This window comes from Ranitomeya imitator, chromosome 2, assembly GCF_032444005.1.
Source record: "Ranitomeya imitator isolate aRanImi1 chromosome 2, aRanImi1.pri, whole genome shotgun sequence".
NCBI lineage: Eukaryota > Metazoa > Chordata > Amphibia > Anura > Dendrobatidae > Ranitomeya > Ranitomeya imitator.
This window is the reverse complement of record NC_091283.1, coordinates 55,431,109-55,455,233: the sequence shown is the minus strand read 5'-3', so window position 1 is coordinate 55,455,233 and position 24,125 is coordinate 55,431,109. Positions and strand designations below refer to the sequence as shown.

Below are 24,125 nucleotides of genomic sequence, written 5' to 3'. Positions count from 1 at the left end.
CGGTTAGAATGTCGGAAAAGATGGATAGACTTTCGGGAGCCTGAAACCGAAATTCCTGAGCCCCCATGAAAGTGATTACTGAACGAGGGAATATCATCCTGAAGTGTCTCCGACGAAACTTCCTGTACAGCAAATGGAAATCCGGACTGGGACGAACCTTGCTGTCCTCTGTCAGTACAGAAAGATTCGAAGAGAAGCCTGTGAACCGATGAACCATTCCTGTTCTGGGACGGGAACGTTTACCCCAGATTTAAGGAGGGAAACAATGGCTGTAAAGAAACCCGGGACTAGAGCGGGGTCTCTTGGAGGTTGGGATTTGAAGAAAACGATCCCAGGACCGTGAAATGAAGATTTTGTATCTAGAGGATACAAGTGCCCTGGCCCATGCGCCCTCTACTGAGGAGACCCAGACGTCCCTGAGGAACAGGAGACGGTTGCCCGGTCTGAGAAACGGGCTGGGGCCTAGTCGTGGGTCATGCCTAGGTGGAACTTCCAGTCCTGGACCTGGAGAATCCACCTTAGGAGTAGCAGGCACGCCAGGAAAGAGTGAGTCGAAGAATACCTTCTTCTATCTAACGTGCCAGAGGCCTCTGCTGTTGCGAAGAGGAATCTGATGCCGCAAAACTACGAAAAAGGTCAAAAAGACCGAAGTAGCTGCCTAAGGGGAAGTAGGCGAGGTCTGGAGAAGGGGACTGGTGCCGCCAGTGTCGTCCTTAATAAATTTGGTCCAGCTTGGAACCGAAGACGACGTGAACCCTGAAAAGGCAGGCTCGTAAGGGACTTCTTTGATGACTCTTGAGCCAAACAGTGCGACAGCTGGCAACAACATTACTGGACGCCTGTGCGGCAGAAGACGCGACGTCCAGGGCACAAATTATTCCCCGGCGTGAGAAATCTGGGAGGCAAGTTCCGCCAGCCGACCTGATGGAGCTCCAGCTTGAATGCCCCAACGGAGTTGTTTAGCCCCTCGGATACAGACTTCGAAACCCAAGTGGAAGCCCAAGCTGGGCATTGGGATGATTCGGCAGTTTTGAGAGCCGACTTCACGAAGGATTCCATGATCCTATCGATGGAATCTTTCAGAGCCGCCCACCGGACAGCGTAAGGACTGTGTTGGTGGCAAGTTTAGCAGCCGACGGATCCACAGGGGGAGAGGTCGTTCTCTAACGCCTCTCATTCCGGTTGGCAATGAGATCCGGAGGAAAGAGATATGAGACTCCAAGACTGTCTCTTTGAGAACGTCTGGTCGAATTCGCTCTTTCTCTGGACAGAAGCTCCTTGAATTCAGGATGAGGAGCAAATACCTTGGGAGGTAGCTTGGACCGTCTAAACGAAACCGCCTGATCTGCGGGTTTCGTAGAGGAATCTTTGATGCCACAGGTCTGATTGGTCGCTCCAATGAGGCTTTGAACCATATCCCTCATGTTAGCGATTTGGTTCGAATCCGGCCGCAAATTATCCTCCGAAGGCGTATCAGAGAATGCCTCGCCTGACTCAAGGGAGGAGGATCGGGAGGACGCCGACTGCAGAGGAGGACCGAGTGTCGAGATGGAGCGAGAAGAGGACTCAGACTGGCATTCCTGTCTGGACCTTTTTCAGCTAGCCTTGGAGGGCTCGGACGGAGCTTTCAGCGACCCGGTGGCTACTGCGGGGGTCTGCAGGGGTAACCGATCCAGCACGGACACCAGGGTTGAGACACCCGTGTTAGATTGGCCACCGATTGAGACGGAGAGGAGGCCCAGCCTGGGACTGGGGAATCACTCTCGGGCGGATCGGCTGGGGGATCCTGGGCGGTGGGCACAATCGGGTTGCTGCAGGAGTAGGAAGACGAAAATGGCCCCCTTTTTTGCCCGAGTGGATAGAGGGCAGGGGGGGGTGGGGGCAGAGGGGAGTGTCGGTCTGCAGAGCAGAACTACTCACGGTAGACGAAAAACGGGATCCGGAGGACGCTGTTCGGCTTGATAGGATGGGCCTCCGGTAAGAAGTCGTCTTTTAGGCAGGAGGGTGATATGAGCTCCTGCCGCAAATTGGACCGATCTGCGGATGTGACCGCGGTATGGGCTCCTGAGATGTGGCGACGGATGAGAGGTGCATGTAAAGGAGTCCCAAGATGGCGCCAGTGGGCGGAGAGAAGGCGGGCCGCAGTGAAAATGTCGGGCGGGAGAAAAGCCCGCCCGATGAGAGAAGAAAGGGGGCGGAGTCCGGCACCGGAAGTAGGCCCAGGCAGAAGCCGGGGCCTAAATTAGCGATCGGTGCCGGCATGGAAGGGCCGCAGCGGTGAACAGTGCGCCGCAGAAAGCGATAGGTGAGCGGCCGCCTACAGCGGCGGGAGTAGCGCAGCCGCCGGTCCAAAGCGGTGAGGCGGTCTGGCAAGCCGCCACGCTGAGGGAGGATGCGCGGCACTGTAAGCGGCCAGAGGGACGCAGCTGCAGGGGGCCCGATTAGCGATGCGGCGGCCGTGCTGAAAAGAAATGAACAGCCGCATACAGCGGCCGGAGCAGGGAAGCCGCAGCGATGCGGCGGCTGGTAAGCCGCCGCGCTGAAAGGAAATGAACGGCCGCATACAGCGGCCGGAGCAGGGGAGCCACTGAGGGCCGCGCTAAAGCTGGGGCTGGATAGAGGGCGGGGGGGGGGAAGCCTGCAGGACCCGAGGCGGGAATGTCCCCCCCTGAGCACGGCCACGCAGATAGCGTGCCCGGACAAGAAGCGGCGCGGTGTTCCGTAAAGGCAGCCGCGCCGGAACAGGGGACAGGGAGGCCGCATCCACGGATGAAAAGAGATGCGATTCGCATCAGAAAACCCCTAAATAGGAACCCCCTTTTTAGGATCCAGGGAAGCCACAGGGTGGGGAGGGAAAATACTCACCTAAACATCCCCCGCCGGTACTAACCTGGAAGGAATGAGACGTCCACGGAGCTGATGGACGTCCTCGTCTCCTCCGACCGACAGGCTCTGGTGGGCGAGTGGGTGGGGGACGGAGCCAGGACCGGACTTCTAAGCACGCTTGTGTGCTAGGATCTTGGTCCTGGTGAGGGATCTATGAGGATACGGGGTGGCAGTACACGCCGTACTCATAGTCCACATTGTGGGACTACAGGTGTGACTGTTCACCCTGCATCCCTCCGGAAAAACCTGAAAGGAAACGACGCACATTGAGGTAGATAAGGGTCTAATGAAAGACCCGTGTCCACCTCCTACTGACACTAAGCTAAACTGAATATCCTACTTCCTGTCGGTAGGGTGTATACTGCAGAGGAGGAGCTAACTTTTTATTTGCATAGTGTCAGCCTCCTAGTGGCAGCAGCATACACCCATGGTTCCTGTGTCCCCCAATGAAAGGCGATAGAGAAATTGGGTAGAGTAGTTCAATGCAGGATGTGCTGTAAATGTTTCTCATAATTTGGTATAGTTACAAAATGTCCTATAAATGTCTGCTCTGTTCCTGATCTCAGGATCTCGGCTTTTAGCTGAGATGATGAATCTGTGCTGCACTTTATGCACAGGCTCAGAAGTGACCAGGGCTGAGGAGTCGGAAGTCAGGGAAATTGAGGAGTCGGAGGTTTGGCTTACCCACTCCCACAGCCCTGGTTACACTCATGGAAAAGAATATGGATCTCATTCTGAGTCTTCTATATTCATTCATCTTTTTTTCCCCCCCATGAGCTGTAAAACAGAACAATCATATGGAAGCGAAAGTGAAGGTATTTCATCATCGATGGAAATAGGAAATTGGCATGCTTAGCGACTTACGGGGTCGGCAGGCAGTTAGAGATATTAAAATTAGGTAGGGTTTAATAAGTAATCACGGCGGCGGCGGGTCAGGATCTGGCCGGGAACCATAGCTGGAGACTTGACTAGTCCGATGCTGCCTCTAGCCGGCTTTTCCCAGCGCAGACGCAGGTGACCGACAGGTCTCTCCCATAGCATACCGATCGATTACCGGGAGTGGCGCTGTGAGAAGCCGGCTAGAGGTGGCGCTGGACTAGTCTTACCTTCAGCTATAGTCCCCGGCCAAACCCAACTAGATTTTCTCAGAACCGCTGGAGACTTCCTAGGGATTACAGAAGATAACAATGGTTATGCAGCGGCCGCACTAACCTTAGCGATTATGACCTCTTTCCGCAAAATCTTCATGGCGTAGTAAAGACCTGATGCTTTTTCTCGAACCAAGATGACTTTTCCGAATGTTCCTTTCCCCAGCAGCTTCAGATAGTCAAAGTCATTCATAGTCTGTAGACCGATCATGAGACAGACGAAAAATTAAGAACCAATAAAACATTCAAACCAAAGATGGTGGTCTAGCGCCACTCTAGTCTTCGGGCTTTATTTAGTATTGCAGTTTAGTCACATTTATTAGAATAGAGGAGAGCTGTACAGACTTTTTTTTCTAGCTAAAATTAATTTTTTAGAATTGGGTTTTGATTAGAAGCGTCTCACTGTTTGCCTCATATAGTCTGTGTTAGGCCGGGATCACATGCGAGAAACACGTCCGTGTCCGTGTGAAATCCAAGCTCTGGCGTCGGCACTTGGGAGCGGAGCGTGCGGCTCCATGTGTTCCTATGCGGCCGCGCGCTCCGCTCTGGAGTGCCGGCGCCACAGCTTGGATTTCACATGCGAGACACGGACGTGTTTCTCGCATGTGTGATCCCGGCCTTACACCGGCTATTGCTGGCTGCAGAAGGAGTTCACTGAGAATTTGTCAGGGAGCTGCGTCTAATGGTCCAATGGGCATTATTTATCTATTTTTAACGCCTCTCCATTGATTTGACCACAGATTAAATAAAAAAAAAAAAAGTGCAAAATTTGTAATTAGGCCAAATTCCAAAATTGATTTTTAGCCCCCATTTTTTTTTTTTTCCCCCCAGGCGTCCGACAGTAAATGTGGCCCATGCACAAACTGTAGAACCACAAGACGCATGTCTATACCGGCCACTTACTACTTTGGGTCGTCCCTTGGAAATTGCTATGTCCATCTCTTCTGTACTCGGCGTGTCGCTGGGAGAACCGCACTTTATGTCCATGGCCTCCTCCTCTTCTTCATTCTCCTCGTTCTTCAGGCTGTTGGCTACGGTTTGGATCGCCCTCATCCACTCCTCCCTGTGCAGTAATAATTGGACGGATGCTCATTGTTAAACCATAACATTTCTAAACTGACAAAAGCCACACAAAAAATGAAAAGAAAACCCCCAAAACTTCAGGCTCTTAATTTTCTCCGATCGGCAATCACTCCGTCGCCATTGCAGATGCTTCAGGTGTAGGGCCAAGACAGAGCTTGTAATCTGAAGAGAGTCAGCGAACACTGGAAGATTCATTTTTTTTGGCCTTGTACCTTTCTTCGGGGGTGTCCACGTTAAAGGTGCGCTCGATGACTGTAGTCCACTGCAAACAACGGATCACGAAGGTGTTGGGCCGAGGCTTTTCGGTCTTCATAAGCTGACATTCTGTGACGAAAGGGACGTTACCATTGTAGCTGGCTTAGGTCCAGTCACATACTGGTTAATAGATTCTGGGACTTACCTCCTACAGTGAAGTTATTGAGCGGAGGGAGAGCCAAGCTGTGCTCGGAGGAGTCCGGCTTCTCCTTATAGCCGATAAATGAGCCATCACTCTTCAGGAGGAAATACCTGGGTCTCCAGGTCTTTATGTATTCACCTACAGGGGAAAAAAAAAAAAAATGAACATAGGTCACCACACAAAAAAGTATTAGCCACATTTAATCTCATGGGCAACTAGTAGTCAGTACATGGTTGCCACCATTTATAGTGATTCTACTTAACCCCCATATAGACGTTGTTCTTCAGAGGATTTTTCTGACATTTTCTTAGTTGCGTTTTACAGAAAAAAAAAAAAGTATTGTTAACAAACAGCTTACAACACAGCAAAGGGATCTCATTGTTAAACCTCATCAGTCAGGAGATGGGTTAAAAAGTTTCCAAGTCAGATATATCATGGTGCAGCAAGTGGCTTAAATTTGACTTAAAGTGACAATCACCTAGAACAGGGCATTAAAAAGACTGATGAAAAGAAACATTGGTCTGGGAGGATGCAAAAGAGGCCAACCCCGCATTAAAGGAGATGCAGGAATTTCTGGCGAGTATTGTCTGCGTACTGCAAGTGACAACCATCTCACGTATTCTTTATATGTCTGGCTATTGGGGTGGGTTAGCAGGACAGAAGGCTTTTCTTACAAAGAAAAACCATCAAGCCCAGCTATATTTTGCCAAAACATACATCACGTGTGTGCCACGAGCATGTAGGAAAAAAATCATGATATGGTCTAATGAGAGCAAGATTGAACTTTTTGGCCATAATTCCAGGAGGCATGTTTGGCATAAAGTCAACAATGTGCATCACCATGATAACACCATACCCACAGTGATGCATGGTGGAAGTAGCATAATGCTTTGGGGCTTTTGGTTCACAAGAAAAATGAAATTGTAGAATAGCCCAGACAGATCCCAGACCGGAATCCAATTGAAATTTGAGTGTGACCTGAAGAGGGCGCTGTACACATGAGATGTCCCTGCTATCTGACAGATTTGCAGCTACTAACAAGGAAGAGGGGGGCAAAAATTGGCAATTCTAGATGTGCCGTACTGACTTACTACTACCCAAAAAGAATGAATGTTGCCAGAAATTCACAGTGGACTTAAAGTATTAGATTAAAGGGTGTGCAAATTTAAGCAATTACTACATTTTAGTTTTAATAATAATCTTTATTTTTTATATAGCGCTAACATATTCCGCAGCGCTTTACATTTTTTCACACATCATCATCACTGTCCACGATGGGGCTCACAATCTAAATTCCCTATCAGTATGTCTTTGGAATGTGGGAGGAAACCGGAGTGCCCGGAGGAAACCCACGCAAACACGGAGAGAACATACAAACTCTTTGCAGATGTTGTGTTTCTTTTCCATCTAAAAAGATTTCAGTTTGCATTTCAATTGAATTGCACAGATTATGGAGGACATAACATTTTTATTTTCAAGACAAAAGCCTGGAATTAACAGGGGTGTGTAGACTTTTTATATACACACCAGCACTGTACATAGTAAACAAATATAAAATTGTTCTCTGCTGTCTAACCAGGAAGCCAAGGAAAGTATTTCTAGCATACTTCTGTATTTTTTTTTGTGTATTTTGCTGCCTACACTTTAGTGTCACCTTAAGGCAGTCGTAACCACCGAAGAGTGAAGTGAAAATAACCACGATGCGTCTCTGCGCCATTACTTCCAGTAATATAAACCGGTTATTGGCAGACGGCCATACTATAAAGCCGCACGTCACTCACTCAGCTCAATGCGGCAAGATACCGAGTAGTAATAACCCGACCCCGGGATGAAGGCAGCAACACACAGCGTGCAACAGAGCAAAGGTCGGCACACGCTCATCTCTGCGCCGACGACTTATCCCGGCCGTGTAACGCCACTCATTACCGCGGATGATAAATGCACAGAAGGGTGGCCATAACAACTATACGTTCTGGACGAATCAGCTGCATGCAAGCTATGGTCGGCTCCTGAAATATTCACATACATGCTTGCATCTAGGTTTGTTTTGTTTTTTTTTGCCTTCTACTTTCGCCTTGAAGCTGTATTTCAGGTAGACTCGCGCCTCATGTAGGGAAAAGGTTAATGTTACTCAAGGTAATTCAACACAACGTTCCAGAAATAGCTTCTAATCAGAGAGGAGCTAATATTACCAGCTACATGTCAGGCAGGGACTTGGTGCGCAGCTCTACCTACAGGCGGCTCGTCTGCACAGTGGCCACGTCCCTGCGCTATGAGCCAGGCGTCCATGCTGCACTTATTGCTGCACAGTTTCATGCATTCGTGCGCTTTTCTTGTAGTCTAAAAGTGAGACCCATGCTGCACATGTTGGCGCTGCTCACACCTTATGTGGAAGGCAACCAACAGCGTCCGGCTGTTTGGAATATGCACAAACCGTTCTACCGTCCTGACCGTCGTAAATTCATCGCCAAAAAGGTACCAGATCCTGTCCAGTGCACCAACAAGTGTCAAAGCACCGCTCCGCCACCAGCTCCCGCCCCTGCGTTAGAGCGCCCCAACTCCGCCACCAGCTCCCGCCCCTGCGGCAGAGCGCCCCAACTCCGCCACCAGCTCCCGCCCCTGCGGCAGAGCGCCCCAACTCCGCCACCAGCTCCCACCCCTGCGGCAGAGCGCCCCAACTCCGCCACCAGCTCCCGCCCCTGCGGCAGAGCGCCCCAACTCCGCCACCAGCTCCCGCCCCTGCGGCAGAGCGCCCCAACTCCGCCACCAGCTCCCACCCCTGCGGCAGAGCGCCCCCGCTCCACCAACAGCTCCCGCCCCTGCGGCAGAGCGCCCCAACTCCGCCACCAGCTCCCACCCCTGTGGCAGAGCGCCCCCGCTCCGCCAACAGCTCCCGCCCCTGCGGCAGAGTGCCCCAACTCAGGCACCAGCTCCCGCGGCAGAGCGCCCACTGCTCCTCCACCAGCTACCTCCCCCCTGCAGTAGAGCGCTGCCGCTCCTTCGCCTGCTCCCGCAGCGGAGCTCCCCCACTCCTCCGCTGGCTCCTGTAACTCCACCAGCTCCCGCCCCTGCGGCAGAAAGCCTCTTGGAGTACCAGCTTCCGCCCCTGCGGCAGAGCGCCCCAACTCAGGCACCAGCTCCCGCCCCTGCGGCAGAGAGCCCCAACTCAGGCACCAGCTCCCGCCCCTGCGGCAGAGAGCCCCAACTCAGGCACCAGCTCCCGCGGCAGAGCGCCCACTGCTCCTCCACCAGCTACCTCCCCCCTGCAGTAGAGCGCTGCCGCTCCTTCGCCTGCTCCCGCAGCGGAGCTCCCCCACTCCTCCGCTGGCTCCTGTAACTCCACCAGCTCCAGCCCCTGTGGCAGAAAGCCTCTTGGAGTACCAGCTTCCGCCCCTGCGGCAGAGACCCCGCTACTCCACCAGCTGCCGCCCCTGTGGCAGAAAGCCTCTTCGAGTGCCAGCTTCTGCCCTAGAGTACCACTTTCTGCCACAGTTTCTGCCCCAGAGCGCTGCTCTTCTCCCAACTTCCACGTCAGTGCTTTATATTGCATAGCGCTTACATTCTTCACTGCTGTGTCGGTAAGCGGCACTTATGGGATTCATGGATGCAGCAGACTTTGGCGGGTTTCACTAGTACACGCAGACTGGTTTGCGCTCCGCAGCACATGGCTGGGAGGTGCACATCATTAGTCTCAATGTCCCGAGCTGCCGTATTCTGGCGTCCCCGGCTGTTTACTATTGTTTACTGGCAGGAGAACGCTTGGAGGAAGTGACACCGGCCCCTGGTTGTACAAGAGACGCCGCCAGCTGATAATATCACAGTGTCTGTCGCAATTAGCAAAGCAGACAGCAAAGTGCATGGATCACAGCGCAAAAAAATGGAGCTGGCCGTCCTGGGTGCGACAGCTTCATGCAGGGAGGACAAATCCTTCATGACCCCAGCAGTAATGTAGTAACTAATGGTGCTGTCCGGCTATTTGGGTGTTGGGCCGCAATCCCAACCAGCCTGATATTACAGCGCACGTTATAGTACCGCTGGTCTGTACAACCAATAATGCCGACATAAAGAGAGCAGGGAAACCTGGGACCTCCGCGCCCCTCTCACTATGCGGAGGTGTGTTTTTTATTAGGATTCTGCCTCTGGTATTTTAGGAATGCAGAAAGGTCAGGCGGGGTTATAGGAAATCACAGGAAGCCCTGGGGGCAAAGGCTGCACAGGGTGATCGCCCATTCAAGCACCCGGACCACCGCTCCATTCCGGGGAGGAGGGGGGGCTCAGATTTAAAAATACTTTTAATTACGTGGCTGATTGAGGCGCTGGCAGGCCTCCTGTGTGTGGCATTAAAGTACGCCTGTGAAGTGAAGCATGCGTGCCGCAGAGGAAAGATGTGCGCCGAATAATAACGAGACCCCGGGCACAAAAATCACTGCGAGAATCCTCCAACAAGTGAGCAATATACATACGGTACACCTTACCCTACAAAAAACAGGGCAGAATTATGCACGCTGCTCTGGAGCAGAACAGGTTTGTTGCTTGGACGTCTCTCTGAGGGAGACGTAATGTAGTCACAAAATAGAATAAACCTTAGAAAGTTATCCAGATTGTGAGCCCCAATGGGGACAGCGATGAGAAGGCTTGTAAAACTGAATAATTAATGGCGCCATATAAACAAAGCATCATAAACAATAAAGTAGTGCAAAGGTGGGATGGTAAGGGAGGTATTTGGATCACTTGTGCGAATACTGCCAGAATAAAACCAGCAAATAAATCCCGATGAGCATAGAACGGGGGAGAAATGCGATGCACAAATTAATCACACCGCTTGCATAATTTTGATCGATGTAGTTACATTTGCATCAATCTAAAGGATTTTTCCCATTCCACCCACTTTCAGAAGAAAACAAGACAGTCCCAGCTGCTGCTCTTATTTTCTGCTATTGAGGTCTCGTCGGCAGCACTGCAGACAATCTGTGAGCTTAGTGGCTCTCTCCGAAGTGGCTATAGTTTACAGCTCAGTGCCTAGGTTACCGGCCACCTCTGCAGTGTTTCAGAGGTGGTCACTTACCTAGGCAAGGAGCACAGCTCTTGCAATCTTTTTGCTACATGGCTTGTGAGCGCTGCACTCCTCTGCTATTGCAAAAGCATTGGAGAGCACACCGTTCAAGGTGGTGGCTCAGCAATGCCGCCGGTCCGAACTGTCCATCTTCAGGGCTCCTTAAGACAGATCATGAGAATATCCCTTTAAACACCACATAATCAAGATATTACACTGACCCAACGAGTGATCGACATAATGCAGTGCATAAAGCAGTCCAGCATTACATGAATGTACTCGTGTGAGTGAGAAGCTTAAAGGGACTGTCCTCCAAGGATAATTCTGTTCGTTTTACTGATGTGCATGTATTTGGATCTAAAAAGTCATTTTTCGTGATATGTTTCCATTACAACTTTTTCCTTCCATACAGTCTGTCTTGCACTGTATTGCCAGCTGCAGAGGGAGTTAACTGAGAACTCATCAGTGAGCTTGTTATGTCTTTGTGACTAAAAATAAATACCGGTATATATAATTTTAATTTTATCAACTGAGAGTAGCTCAAAAAAAAAAAAAATTATGACAATAGTCGATTGTGCATGGTCCAGTCTAAAAGCAAAAAAGATTTTTAATGAACTCCAACTGCAAAGATTTTTTTGCCCCAAATATATGCTTGCAAGCAAGAAAAAAAATAAAAAAAGTGGACAATCTTTAAAAAAAAAACAAAACAAAAAAAAAAAAAACACCACGGCAAAAAGTATAGCGCATGCAGTGCAGAGATCACAGGTGAAGCGATGACAAGTCAGCAGCTTTACATATTAGAAGCCCGGGCGAGACGACACGTAAGGTTCCTCTGTGATGTTTCAGGACTCACTGATCTGCCATCAGGACAATCTGGACACTCGTGTTACCTGGGCAGTCTGGATCCATTATTAAAAGGCCGATATGAAGAGGTTTTAACCAAACAGCTCTGCGGTCCAAAGGGGCTGGACACTTTTGCATTATGCTGAGGAGGTGCAAACCATAAGGCTGCCATGGACAGAGGAGACCCATTCCTGGCTGGACCCATTCCTTTTGCTACAGGGTGATAAGAACCATTGGAGAACAGAAGAGCCGCCTAGGGCATGGAACACTCACCAGAGGGGCATGTAAGAGAAGTCAGACAGGTCCATGGGTCCTAAGTGGCAAAACCTGGCATCATGAGGGCATGTGCAGACGACCTGGAACTGGCAGCGCTTTAGACGCACAGAATGTTTGCTGTGTCCAAAGCACTGCCGTACATTGTATGGGTGAAATTTTGAGAGAAATTGATATGCTGCAGTCTGGAAAGACGTGCCGCATGTCAGTCTCCGTGGGTGTCTAGACGCATAGTGGATTTCTTGAAATCCCATCCACTACGCTGTAACATCTGAACGCTGCTGGGTCGGAAGCTGCACAAGTACACAGCGTCCAACCCGCAGTGTTACTGATCGTCTGCATATACCCCAACAGGAGGTCTATTGTCACATATGCTATATGTACCACGTTTGCGTCATGCCAACCATAAGAAACTAATCTTTCCTTACCTCTTTTTTGAAGCCAGCCTTCCTTAACCACCATTACTTCATTCATGGTGATGGAAAGATGGCGGCCGGCCGTGATCAATCAGCTGTCAGAGAAGGCACGGGTAAGACAAGATGCAGGTTCTGGGGGAGGAAACATAATACAGAAGTCCGTGAATGAACAGGTACAACCGACAGTCGGGATGTATAGATTCACTCTGAGTCTCCGCCACGGCCGCTGTGTCTGCAGCACTGACTTCACATCACCGGCTCATGTTGCCGAGATCAAGTGACTGGCTGCAGTGCTGTTGACATGACGTCAGCACTGCAAACAAACACATCGGGGTAGTGACGGAGACTCAGTGCTGGAGAGATAAAGTGTATAACCTAACTATTATAGTAGAGAATGAAAAGTTTCTTAAAAGTGGACAACCCCTTTAAAGGGATTTTCCAGTCGTAAGCAATTAACTGTACACTCAAATTTATTTTTTAGGAGTTTTATTTTCAATATGGTCAGATCAGTGACTGAAAAAAAACAAAAAAACAAATCCAACCCCGATGCATTTCTTTGTGAGCAGTTTGCAGCTTTGACCCCCCACGGATGTGAGTCGCCTTCAACTGGTCTGTCGGCAGCTTACCGCCCCTGGGAACAAAACGGAATTTGGTGCTGAAATTCAATACCCCCCAAACCAACAGATGATGTTCGGAAAGAGTGGAGATGGAGAACGACCCCCATACACATTAGGTGATGGGCAGGTATGGCCGACAAGAATACAACCGTGGAGCGGGGCTGGAAATCTGGTTTTGCAAACAGAAACCCCAACGGCTGTAGATTATTATTATTAGAGCCGACGGGGCCGGTCCGTCCTGCTAATTACTTTTACTTTCATGTTTTTCTCCTCTTCGCTTTACCCCAAGGCTCCTTATCTGAAGCCGAGCTGTTTATTGTCATTTCCATGGGATAGGACATATGGCTGCTTTCTGAAAACAGCGGTATCAATAGCAGATCTGCGCCGTCAACAAGGGCACCGCACAGAACAGAATCAAGAAATACTTGAAAGCGGCCGCGTCCTGTCCATCAAGATGGAAACCTATCGGACACCTCGGAGGCACAAAATTAGACTGCTCATACACAGCTGAGAGCTCTCCCACCCGACTACCCAGCACAACAGTGCTCTGCTTGTGTTTCCAACTAGAATAGGACAAAAATCCACTGCCAGACCCATCTGGCAGCAGCTTTTCTCACCTGAAAAAAAAAAAAAAAAAAGGGTTCAGGTGTCCGTTTTAATAGGCAGATACTTCTCTCCTTCAAAGATGTCTATAAGGGGACAGTCGGGATGACCGCTTACACATCAGATGGTTGGGTGGGCCCATCAAACACAGGTGACTTACATTTCAGGCTGATTTAACGCATCAGTGTTGATTCTGAGACTGGCTGTCAATTTGACAACAGTCTGGTTCGTACTTGGAAGACAACACACCAGATATCGGACCGCAATGCACACTGGCCATGAGTCTCCCGCCGGAGCGGGGCAGCTTCATAGAAATGCATGAAGCAGTCATGCACAAAAGCCGCCGGCCAGTCCGTGCATTAGCAGTCTGTTCTCAGAAATCTGAATTACTCCATAGAGGGAACATTTTCTTCCCTAAAAATCAGCAATATTTCATCCATGCACAACGCAAAGCTAAAGCATTGAGCAATAATCATGGGCACAGTGCAGCAAAGCACGGGGGGCAATAAAGGAGGAAACCACATAACGCAGCGGTGACCCACAGGAGCACAGACCCAAGGCACTGGCAATGTAGATGCTCCACTTTGTCTTAATGTGCGAGTACAAGGTGGACGCTGTCATGGACGCACAGCTAGTGTGTATATAGCACTCGTGGATTTGTTGCAGATTTGCATTGAACAAAGGGTGAAACCTGCAGAGAAAGTATGCACCGTAAAGTGACAAAGTGTGGATGTAAAATCCACACCATGTTCACTTAGTCGCTTCTGTATCATTTGCCATAAGGGTCCATAATGCATCCAAACTGGTTGCAGTGGTCAGCCGCTAATATGCATCAATGCAGTGAAATAACGCTGCACCACTCACTCACGGATGAGGATTTCCCCAAATTATGCGGCACAGGGAAGCCTTGGCTGGCTCGTTCCGGCTCATTGTTGCCGAATCCTGCAGTTACTCGCACTTCATTATGCAATGCAGCAGAGGGGAGGGGGACAGATTACTATTCCAAGGAAAAATGTTCCCATCCAAACTAATTATTTGCTGGAAATCCCCCATTGGACTGTGTGACTCAAATGTACTCTACATAAAAAATAAAAAACAACAGGAGGAGATAACAGAGAAAACACTCCTGAAATCCTAGGCAAAAGAGAAACTCTTGAGTAGTCACCATCACAATGAATCCCTCCAGGAGAGGACCGGAGGGTTCCTAAAAAGTCTATGGGCGGCACATTACACGGGCAGAGTCTGGAGGATAGAGACCCCCACTGCATTTTATTTCAGCCATAGTAGGGTCCATCGGCCGGTGTGCTCTGTACATTATGCAGTGGTCCAGCCACCCTAACCTACATAGACCTGCAGTCAGCGTCCACTAGGTCAGCGTTTTAGGACCAGTCTACATTAGTAACCTGGAACACTACATACACTAGTGGAGGACCCCTTAAAAACCCCACACCCCCCGAGTGCTGGCAAAGAGGCGGCATCTCACCACTTCTGTGCATTTTCCTTACTCTCTAGTCAATGGGAAATGGCTGCAAATACGTTAGTTTTACGGATGTAGCAAAGATCGCACTGTACGTAAAATAAAAAAAATAAAAATTAATAGATACTCTACCGGGACATAGAAGACGGCAGATGTGAACCAGAAGTCTCTCCACGTTTGTGGCGCAGTAGACAACTACCGTCCCCCTGCTCTCCATTACTGTACCTGCGCTGGGTGGGGGGGCACTGCCATGATGCCAATGTTCTGATCCCACATCGGGAGTGGAAACACAGCAGATTGCAGAATGTTTGTTTTTGTGCGAAGCATCAATAATACGTAAATTCTTATCTCTCTGGAAAATTCTATCAGCACACAGACCAAATCCAGGAGAGGGGGAAAAAAAAAAAATAAAAGCAAGCAGGCCGGGTCAAGCAGCGAGCACACGGGAAGGCAGGCGGTGTGGAGAGTAAACACCTCCGCCGGGGCTCACCTGATGCTTCTTATCTCTCTCCAGGAGATCACGCCAAGGGGACGGCATGGATCGAAACGGAGAGGGAGACAGATGGGTCACTACTGACTGTTCTAATGATTCTGTTTGAACAAGGGAAAAAAAAAAAATACAAACAAAGCGCTGGTTACTAATGGGAAGAAAGTGCACCTGACACCGCTGCCCTACAGAGGTGGCTGCTCTGGCGGCTGAGCCTCGAGTTACGGGGGGCGGTTAGTCTCCCCAATATGTATGAGGCTGCCGGACAGTAATCCAACTGAAGGACCCTGCATTGGTGTCCATTTAAGAGAAATCAACGCATCGGTAATATGTTCTCAATCGCCAAATGCCACAGATTAAATCCTGCCTTCACCTAATCTCCCTTCGGTGCACCCTGTGCAGGTACCGTACCGCCATGATTTCATAGGAATTATCACAATGTGGAAGTATTGCTGTGACCATGCGGGTATGTGCGGAGTACAGCGTGTTGTTTACTTCACACACAAGAGAGGAAGTAGATGAAAGCACACAAGTCTCTAACAATACAATGTATACATCCTTAATGTGCAACGGTAGATTAGAGTACCCAATACCATGCTGTGATCAGACCTGCCCCCACTATAAGATGGAGCTCAGAAGAGGACACGATTATGATACGAAAACTGAAAACCTACTGGATGACCCTCAAGTAAGGCCACAGTGAGGTGGGGTTTTTTATTGCTACATTCCTATTGAACGAAAACAAGTTAATGATTGGAAAAGGTTTCCTTTTTTTTTTTCCATAATTTTCCTAACATTTCGATTTATTCAGTATTACGTATCCCCGAGCTTAAAAGCCATCAATGAGGTTATTACTGGTTGTCTTGAGGAATGTTTTGCCAAGCTGAAAGAACTTGAGCAAATCATCAAGATCTGCTGCTGGCAGGTTCCTTTGCAATTGCTGAACAATGACATCCCAGATGTGCTCGATGGGCGAAAAGTCTGGAGATACTGGAGTCCATGGCAGCACGTTTAGGTCACCCAGGCTGCTCACAGTAACACGAGCGAGCAACATGTGACCTGGTGCTATAGTGTTGAAAAATGGCTCCTGAACACTTGAGAAATGGCTGTACCACTGGTTTCACCACCAAATGAAGGCAACAATGAGCCGCTTAGTTACCTGGAATGAAGACTAGAGGGGTCTAGCTACTGTACACATTGTGCCACCCCACACCATAATCCTGGACTGGTGGACATGACCTTATGAAGGCCCTGAGGTCTCCTCAGATTCAAAGAATGGCACATAACGATCCATTCTGTACTGCAAGTGACACAAGACGTCACTTACCGAGCCTAAGGCGTCAAACAGTGTCTAAACAAACCATCAGAAGACGTTTGCATGACATTGGGCTTTGAGAGACCTCCAGGAACAGGAGCTCCATAGATCTCACTCAAAGACCAATTGTGCACAGGAAGATGGCAATGGAGGCTAGAATCGAGGTCTATCCTCTTCAGAGACGAGTCCCACTTTAGTCCTGGACGCAATCATAGTTGGGAGATTGGTCCAGAGACCACATAGGCAACGTTATGAAGAGGTCTTCACAAAGGCCTGTCCCCAGGAGCCAATTTTCTAGGTGAAAACACCAGGCTGTATGTAGCTCGCGCTACTTTGAGCAGCCTACGTGATCTAAACAGGTTACCATGGTCTGCAGAATATCCAGACCGGTCTCTCATCGGGCACATTATTAAATTGACAATTGCACAGAGCTGCCAGCAGTGGATATTGATGATTTCTGTGTCCAAGTGCATTCAGAGGAGCAGAACCTTCCTCAGACAACCATTAATAACCTCACTGATAGTAGCCGACGCTGTCACTGAGGGATTTCTGCAAGTGGCGCTTATACTACATGCTGAATAAATCGAGATGTTTTGAAAATTTTTTGTTTCTATTTTTTCGCCACTTGCACATCAGTGACATGTCTATCCATCCTGTGCTTTCCATCATCCCATGACTTTCCTCTTGTTGCAACTTCACTGCTAAGTATACAAAAGGGTCATCATTAGAAAAGCCGGCACAGTGTAATGCATGAATGGGGTGAAGACCACCAGAGCAGTTCTGCATCCAGCCAAATGGTTTATTCACACGACCGTACAGCGGCCATGTTATCGAAACAATTCACGGCCTGACCACAGGTCTCCTGACATGAACTGTCAGCGTCATAAATGCCCATGAGGCTGTGCATTCAGTTCAGGGGATATGCGGTCAGGCCAGAATTTGAGGCCATAACACGGACGCTAAACGGTCATGGGAATAAGCCTAGTGCTCCAAATGGAGAGCATGTGGAGGTGTTCACGTCACAGACCCATCGACTGCAATTTAGTTTAATCCACAAAAATAGACCGCAGTCGGACATGGCTCTGTCCAAAAGGACATGTAGAAAAGCCACAAATTATGTGTCCAATCTGTTAAAAATTGGGTAACAAGCAAAACACGGATGTGTGAATTCAGCATAACAGATGAGTCCTGTGACTCATGCCCATAAGGCATATGGACAGGACTCCTTTATAAAGTGTTTTTTTTTTTCATAATTGCATTCTTTTTTGGTTAAAGATCATTATTTTATATAGGATTTCATTAAAACTTTTGCACAGTTTTCCATCTAAAGCCTATATATTCTGTACTGTCTATTGCTCGCTGCAAAATGGTTTAACTGAGAATCCATCAGTGAGCTCAATCTAAGGGAAGAGTCAGAAGGCCGAATAACTCGGACGGGGATCGCACCGCAATGCTTAGACTGGCCGAGCGCAACAGTGGCATAGAAACATATGAAGCGCTCGTACACGGGTTAGAAGAGCAGCCGGCCAGTCTGAGCACTGGGCCATGATCCCCATCCAAGTTTTACCTCCGTCTAACTCTTCCCTAATGAGTCCAATGGGAGAGTTTTGTACCTTGTCTGACATTTTCTGGGTTCGTCTCAGCTGATTTAAGAGCACAACAAAGCTGAAAGTGCAAGGAAAGAGCGGGTGCAAAACTGCAAAAATTAGTTTAATGAAATAAAATTGCAAAAACTATTTTTAGCCTTTCGTAAAGTACCTGCATTTTATTAAAAAAAATAAATAAAGTTGTAATTTAAGTTGTATCCCCCCTTTCTGCTTAGAGCATGTATGGTATTGGGTAGTCGGAAGTAGGGCATGGCATACTTTTTATTATATATACACTGCTGAAAAAATAAAGGGAACACTAAAATCCCACATCCTAGATATCACTGAATGAAATATTCCAGTGGTAAATCTTTATTCATTACACAGTAGAATGTGTTGAGAACAATAAAACCTAAAAATGATCAACGTAAATCACAACCAATATCCCACGGAGGTCTGGAGTTGGAATGATGCTCAAAATCAATGAGGAAAATGAAGTTACAGGCTGATCCAACTTCAGTGGAAATGCCTCAAGACAAGGAAATGATGCTCAGTAGTGTGTGGCCTCCACGTGCCTGTATGACATCCCTACAACGCCTGGGTATCCTCCTGATGAGGCTGCAGGTGGTCTCCTGAGGGATCTCCTCCCAGACCTGGACTAAAGCATCCGCCAACTCCTGGACAGCCTGGTGTTGGTGGATGGTGTGAGACATGATGTCCCAGATGTGTTCAATCGGATTCAGGTCTGGGGAATGGGCAGGCCAGTCCATAGCTTCAATGCCTTCATCTTGCAGGAACTGCTGACACACTCCAGCCACATGAGGTCTGACATTGTCATGCATTAGGAGGAACCCAGGGCCAACCGCACCAGCATATGGTCTCACAAGGGGTCTGAGACTCTCATCTCTGCATTAATGGCAGTCAGGCTATCTCTGGCGAGCACATGGAGGGCTGTGCGGCCCTCCAAAGAAATGCCTCCCCACACCATTACTGACCCACTGCCTAACCGGTCATGCTGAAGATGTTGCAAGTAAATCGCTCTCCACGGCGTCTCCAGGCTCTGTCACGTCTGTCACATGTGCTCAGTGTGAACCTGCTTTCATCTGTGAAGAGCACAGGGCGCCAGTGGCGAATTTGCCAATCCTGGTGTTCTGTGGCAAATGCCAAGCGTCCTGCACGGTGTTGGGTTGTAAGCACAACCACCATCTGTGGACGTCGGGCACTCAGACCAACATGCACATCTGTGGCCTGCTGGAGGTCATTTTGCAGGGCTCTGGCAATGCTCCTCCTGTTCCTCCTTGCACAAAGGTGGAGGTAGCGGTCCCGCTGCTGGGTTGTTGCCCTCCTGCGGCCCCCTCCACGTCTCCTGGTAGCGCCTCCATCCTCTGGACACTACGCTGACAGACACAGCAAACCTTGCCACAGCTCGCATTGATGTGCCATCTTGGATGAGCTGCACTACCTGAGCCACTTGTGTGGGTTGTAGAGTCAGTCTCACGCTACCAGGAGTGTGAAAGCACAACCAACATTCAAAAGTGACCAAAACATCAGCCAGAAAGCATTGGTACTGAGATGTGGTCTGTGGTCCCCACCTGCAGAACCACTCCTTTATTGAGGGTGTCTTGATAATTGCCAATCATTTCCATATGTTGTCTATTCCATTTGCACAACAGCATGTGAAATTGATTGTCAATCAGTGTTGCTTCCTGAGTGGACAGTTTGATGTCACAGAAGTTTGATTTACCGTACTTGGAGTTATATTCTGTTGTTTAAGTGATCCCTTTATTTTTTTGAGCAGTGTATATTTTTTTGTTTTTAATACACATTTTGCTGCCCATAATTCATAACTAGGGCTACATGGCAGGTCGTCTGTATGGAAAGAACAGTAGTACACATGCATGACCATCACTCTATTCACTTCTATGGGACTGCAGTAACATGCTCGTTACTGCTTCGTTCACACACAGGACTGACACTACCTCTTGAGACTAATGGGGACTCCAATAGCAGTAGCTACTCTGTTATTACTTGCATGAAATAGGTCATGGACAAACTCTTAAAATCTTGTGTCTAACATCTGCCATAATTTGCACCGTAAAGAAGCAGCCAAATGATGAAGTTAATGGATTAAGCTGTGGAGTCTGCATCCAGAATCCTGACCGAGTGCTGAGAGTGTGAACATGGCCGAACATAGCAGAAGACCTAAACCTTCCAGTGCCTGGAGAGTTTGCTTCAATGTATCAGTGCAGGAAAAACATATCAGCCTGGAGACATGGATAAAGTGCAGACTGGATACATCTGTAGCAAACCCATTTGGTAAATACAGGTTGTGTGTGTAAGCAAGAAGGTTTCCATTCACCGCCAGCCAGCAGAGATCTAGAAAATGACATGACTGAAAGATTAGGAAGAGTTGTTCAGCCTAATTTGCAGATCAGTTGTGTTTTGACCATTAAGATTCCCAAAAACAGAACGAACAAAGAGAATGAATGGCTACGGCACCTTGGGATAGATTGGGATCCCAGAGGCCGAACCCTGCAATGATTAAAAGTGTGATATTTTAGGCCATGTTTTCGGACTTTAAGCAACTAAAATCTGCAGCATTTTACATAAACAACAAATAAAATGAGTACTTAGCCTCATCCACATGTTGCATTTTTTTTTCCCACGTGAGGAATCTGCAAAAATTATCTTTCGTTGTATTATTTTGTTTTTAATTTTTTATTTTTAGTGTCGAAGAATATCAAATTCTGTTCTGGAAATTCATATTATTATTTTCATTGGAGGCTCTAAATCCACATGTATAACTGCTAGTGCAGCATTATTTTGGTGCATTGCAGCAAAAAAAAAAAAAAAAAATACATGAATTGGTGCGGAAAATACGACGCACAGATTTTAGATGTGGATTTCAGTATAGAAATCTGCACCAAACACTTGTGATCTCAGCCTTCATGTTGTTGGGAATAACCCTTTTGGGCCGAATTAAGAAGTCAATGAGACAGTCTGTCTATGCCAATGATATTGGGTCAGGAGACCCGAGGCCGTTTCGGGCAACACAGCCCGTCTGAAATCGGCCTTTCAGAAAATGTCATACATTCTCTCGTTTCCGTTTTAGCCATTTTTTTAGCTATCCACAGGATAATTATCTGTTAGGTTTGAGGCTCTATGTCCAGGTCTCAAGCAATTTTGGAACATGCCTCCTAAGTAGACGTCAAATTAAACAATTGTGCAAACGTGCATCATCATCATCATCATCTCTATTCCAAATCCCAGTAGGCAGAGTAGTCTTACAGAACTGGTTTTAGGGGACAACTAAACGGGGACTCGCCATTGCGTGATTGCATTAGTATCTATGGCAAATGAGTCACGTGGGACTTGCAACCCCTGACAGAAGATCTAACATTTGGAAACACATGCAACTGTGTCGCAGGATGTTGCAACATAAGGCTATGTTCACATTTGCGTTGTTCGGGGCTGCGTCGGCGACGCACAGCGCAAACAAAAACGCATGCAAAACGCATTGTTTTGTGACGCATGCGTCGTTTTTTGGCATGATTTTTGACGCAAAAAAATGCAACTTGCTGCGTCCTCTGCGCCCTGACGCTTGCGCCAAAAAAGAGTCTTGCGTTTTGTGACGCATGCAAACGCATGTCCATGCGCCCCCATGTTAAATATAGGGGTGCATGACGCATGCATCGCCGCGGCTGCGCCCGACGCAGCCCCGCAAAACGCTAATGTGAACGTACCCTAACACCAGAAGAAATTAGATGCAATGCAACATTGTGATAGATTGCTGCCATGTTCACATGCAGCGTTTTTTTGCTGAGGTTTTAACGCAGTCAAAAATATGTTCTTTTGCCAGTAAATACACTGCATTCAGATGACCCATGTTGCAGCATATTTGCAGTGGGTTTTTTTTGTTCAGATTACATGGGGCTTTATCCAAAGCATGTGTTTAATATAGTTCGTCCTACCCACCAAAAATGCAGCGTCTTATGCACTCGCTCATTACTTTCAGCTACTTTTTACAGTACCAGCAAAGCCTATGAGATTTCAGAAAGCTCACGCACACTTTTTTTTGTGTGATCAGGATTTTGTGCTTTGCAGCGGTTTTTTTTGGATATAGAACATGTCACCTCTTTCAGCGTTTTTCACCCACTGACTTGAATGGGTGTTGAAAAAACGCAGGTATCATCTGCTGCGTTTTTTTGTTGCTGAAAATTCAAGGACATTAGCATGGAGAAAGTGAAAAATAAAAACGCACCAAAAAAAAAAAACCAAAAAAAAAAAAACCTGCGTTTTTGTTGACGCAGCTTCTTTCCTGCCAAGATCAGATTTTGCTGCAGAAAAAAAAAAAAGCAGCAAAAACGCCCTGTGTGAACTTACCCTTACAGTGATGCAGTCTCGTCGTGACCCATACAAACTGCATCAGATTCCTGCAGTTGTAACACGTGAGAAAATACAACCGCTATGCAGTCATGCGGCATTTTAAAATATTCTCAAGGGGATGTATCGTGGGTTAAACTATACTAGAGGAATGTGAGTTTTTGATGTTGCAGATTTTCTGTATCCATCGAGAATACTTTTTTTTTTTCGAAAATACGCAGCATAAAGAAACGCATTGTGGGAGCATAGCCCAATGGGTGCAGGAGGTGCCGTTGACACTCTTGGTAAAGCCCAAATGGTCTCTAAAATTTTGTAAATGTCGCTCAATGCGAAAATCACAGCGTCCCGTTGCATTTTATGATCTCCTGTGGTGTCGCGCTGCTTTACAGACATGGTGGATAATTCTGTCGGTGGTCGCGCACGACTTACGTGCCATAAGCTTCAATGCAAGCCGCATGTGATGACGACTAATAAGTTTATGCCACTAAAGTCAGTCTTGACAAGTTTCACGCAACACGTGTTGTCCCAAACTAACATGGCCAATAAAATATGACCGCTATACAGTGGTGTAAATTAACCCTTTTTGCAATTAATACCCGACGGGTGGGAGGTACACACATGTGAAGACTTACGGCGTCCGTTCCCTGTAATGCGAGTCTTACCTATTCGGGTAGTGGGGTCCACAGGCTTCCACGTTACACCCCTGACCTCATTGCTTACTACCATTAGTATACCGTACACCATATAGGTCTGGCGCAATAATTAGGCAAATAGGGTCACGACCGCAACGTTACACCTAATGGCTGCCAACGGGGCACGCAACCACCAAAAATCCAAACCTGGGGGGGGGGGAATAATGGTCGTCAAGTCACCAACATAGATAACAATACAGTGACTTTTTTGGTTTGTTTGTTTTTTAATCCTACAAAAACCTTAAAAAAAAAGCACAGCAATATCTGGTGTCAGGAGTATATACTGCAGTTTTCAGTGGTGTTTGTATACAGACTTTCTGTATACATGAATGGGCTGCCACATGACAGCCCACACCGTCCTCCATTAGTCTCCAAGGCTTGTTTACCACCAAGCAGGGACTAGACGGTAGGCCAGTGTGTGAAGAAGCAGTGTAATGCCCCTAGGCCGCTGTGTACAGCTCACCGTCCACCCCCTCCTCGCCGTCTACTGCGGCGATGGCCGACTAGGCCGCAAGCCAAGCCTTTCCTAACGCTTACCTCCCACAGTCAGGCTCCGCTCACCCCGCAGCTCTCCGCTCTCATGTCTCCCTCCTCACGAAAGTTGCGGCGTTACAGAGAATGGAGGCCAAGCATATCCGCCTACATCCGCCCGTAAAAGAGAAAAAAAAAAAAAATCTCAGGAAAGACTCGGTCCGCCATCTTTGATGAGGGCAAATGCCCTGCGCTGACATGTCTGAAGGGAATGTGAGGTGAAAACATGCAGCTGATATCTCTGCTGCACACCGTGATGCGATTACATGTCTGTGGCCATATTATTACACTAGTAAATAGCTAGAGGAAGCCATTGTTGCCTAGCAACAGCGCCC

General features: G+C 48.1%; 1 protein-coding gene across 2 annotated transcripts in view; it reads right to left on the bottom strand.

The window, feature by feature from the left end:
* Positions 1-23,912, bottom strand: part of AKT2 (AKT serine/threonine kinase 2) — a 37,076-nt gene extending 13,164 nt beyond the window's left edge. Inside the window, exons 1-6 of one of the 2 annotated variants that reach the window (XM_069746770.1) lie at positions 23,797-23,912; positions 12,112-12,231; positions 5,518-5,652; positions 5,330-5,441; positions 4,938-5,097; positions 4,099-4,230 (exon numbers count right to left, since the gene is read on the bottom strand). In XM_069746770.1, coding sequence (XP_069602871.1) covers positions 4,099-4,230; positions 4,938-5,097; positions 5,330-5,441; positions 5,518-5,652; positions 12,112-12,157 — 585 coding nt within the window. In that variant the 5' untranslated portion in view covers positions 12,158-12,231; positions 23,797-23,912. Of the gene's footprint in view, positions 1-4,098; positions 4,231-4,937; positions 5,098-5,329; positions 5,442-5,517; positions 5,653-12,111; positions 12,232-15,286; positions 15,383-23,796 lie in introns of those variants that run through there. The other variant, XM_069746771.1, reaches the window with a different exon arrangement.
* Between the last annotated feature and the right edge of the window lie 213 nt (positions 23,913-24,125).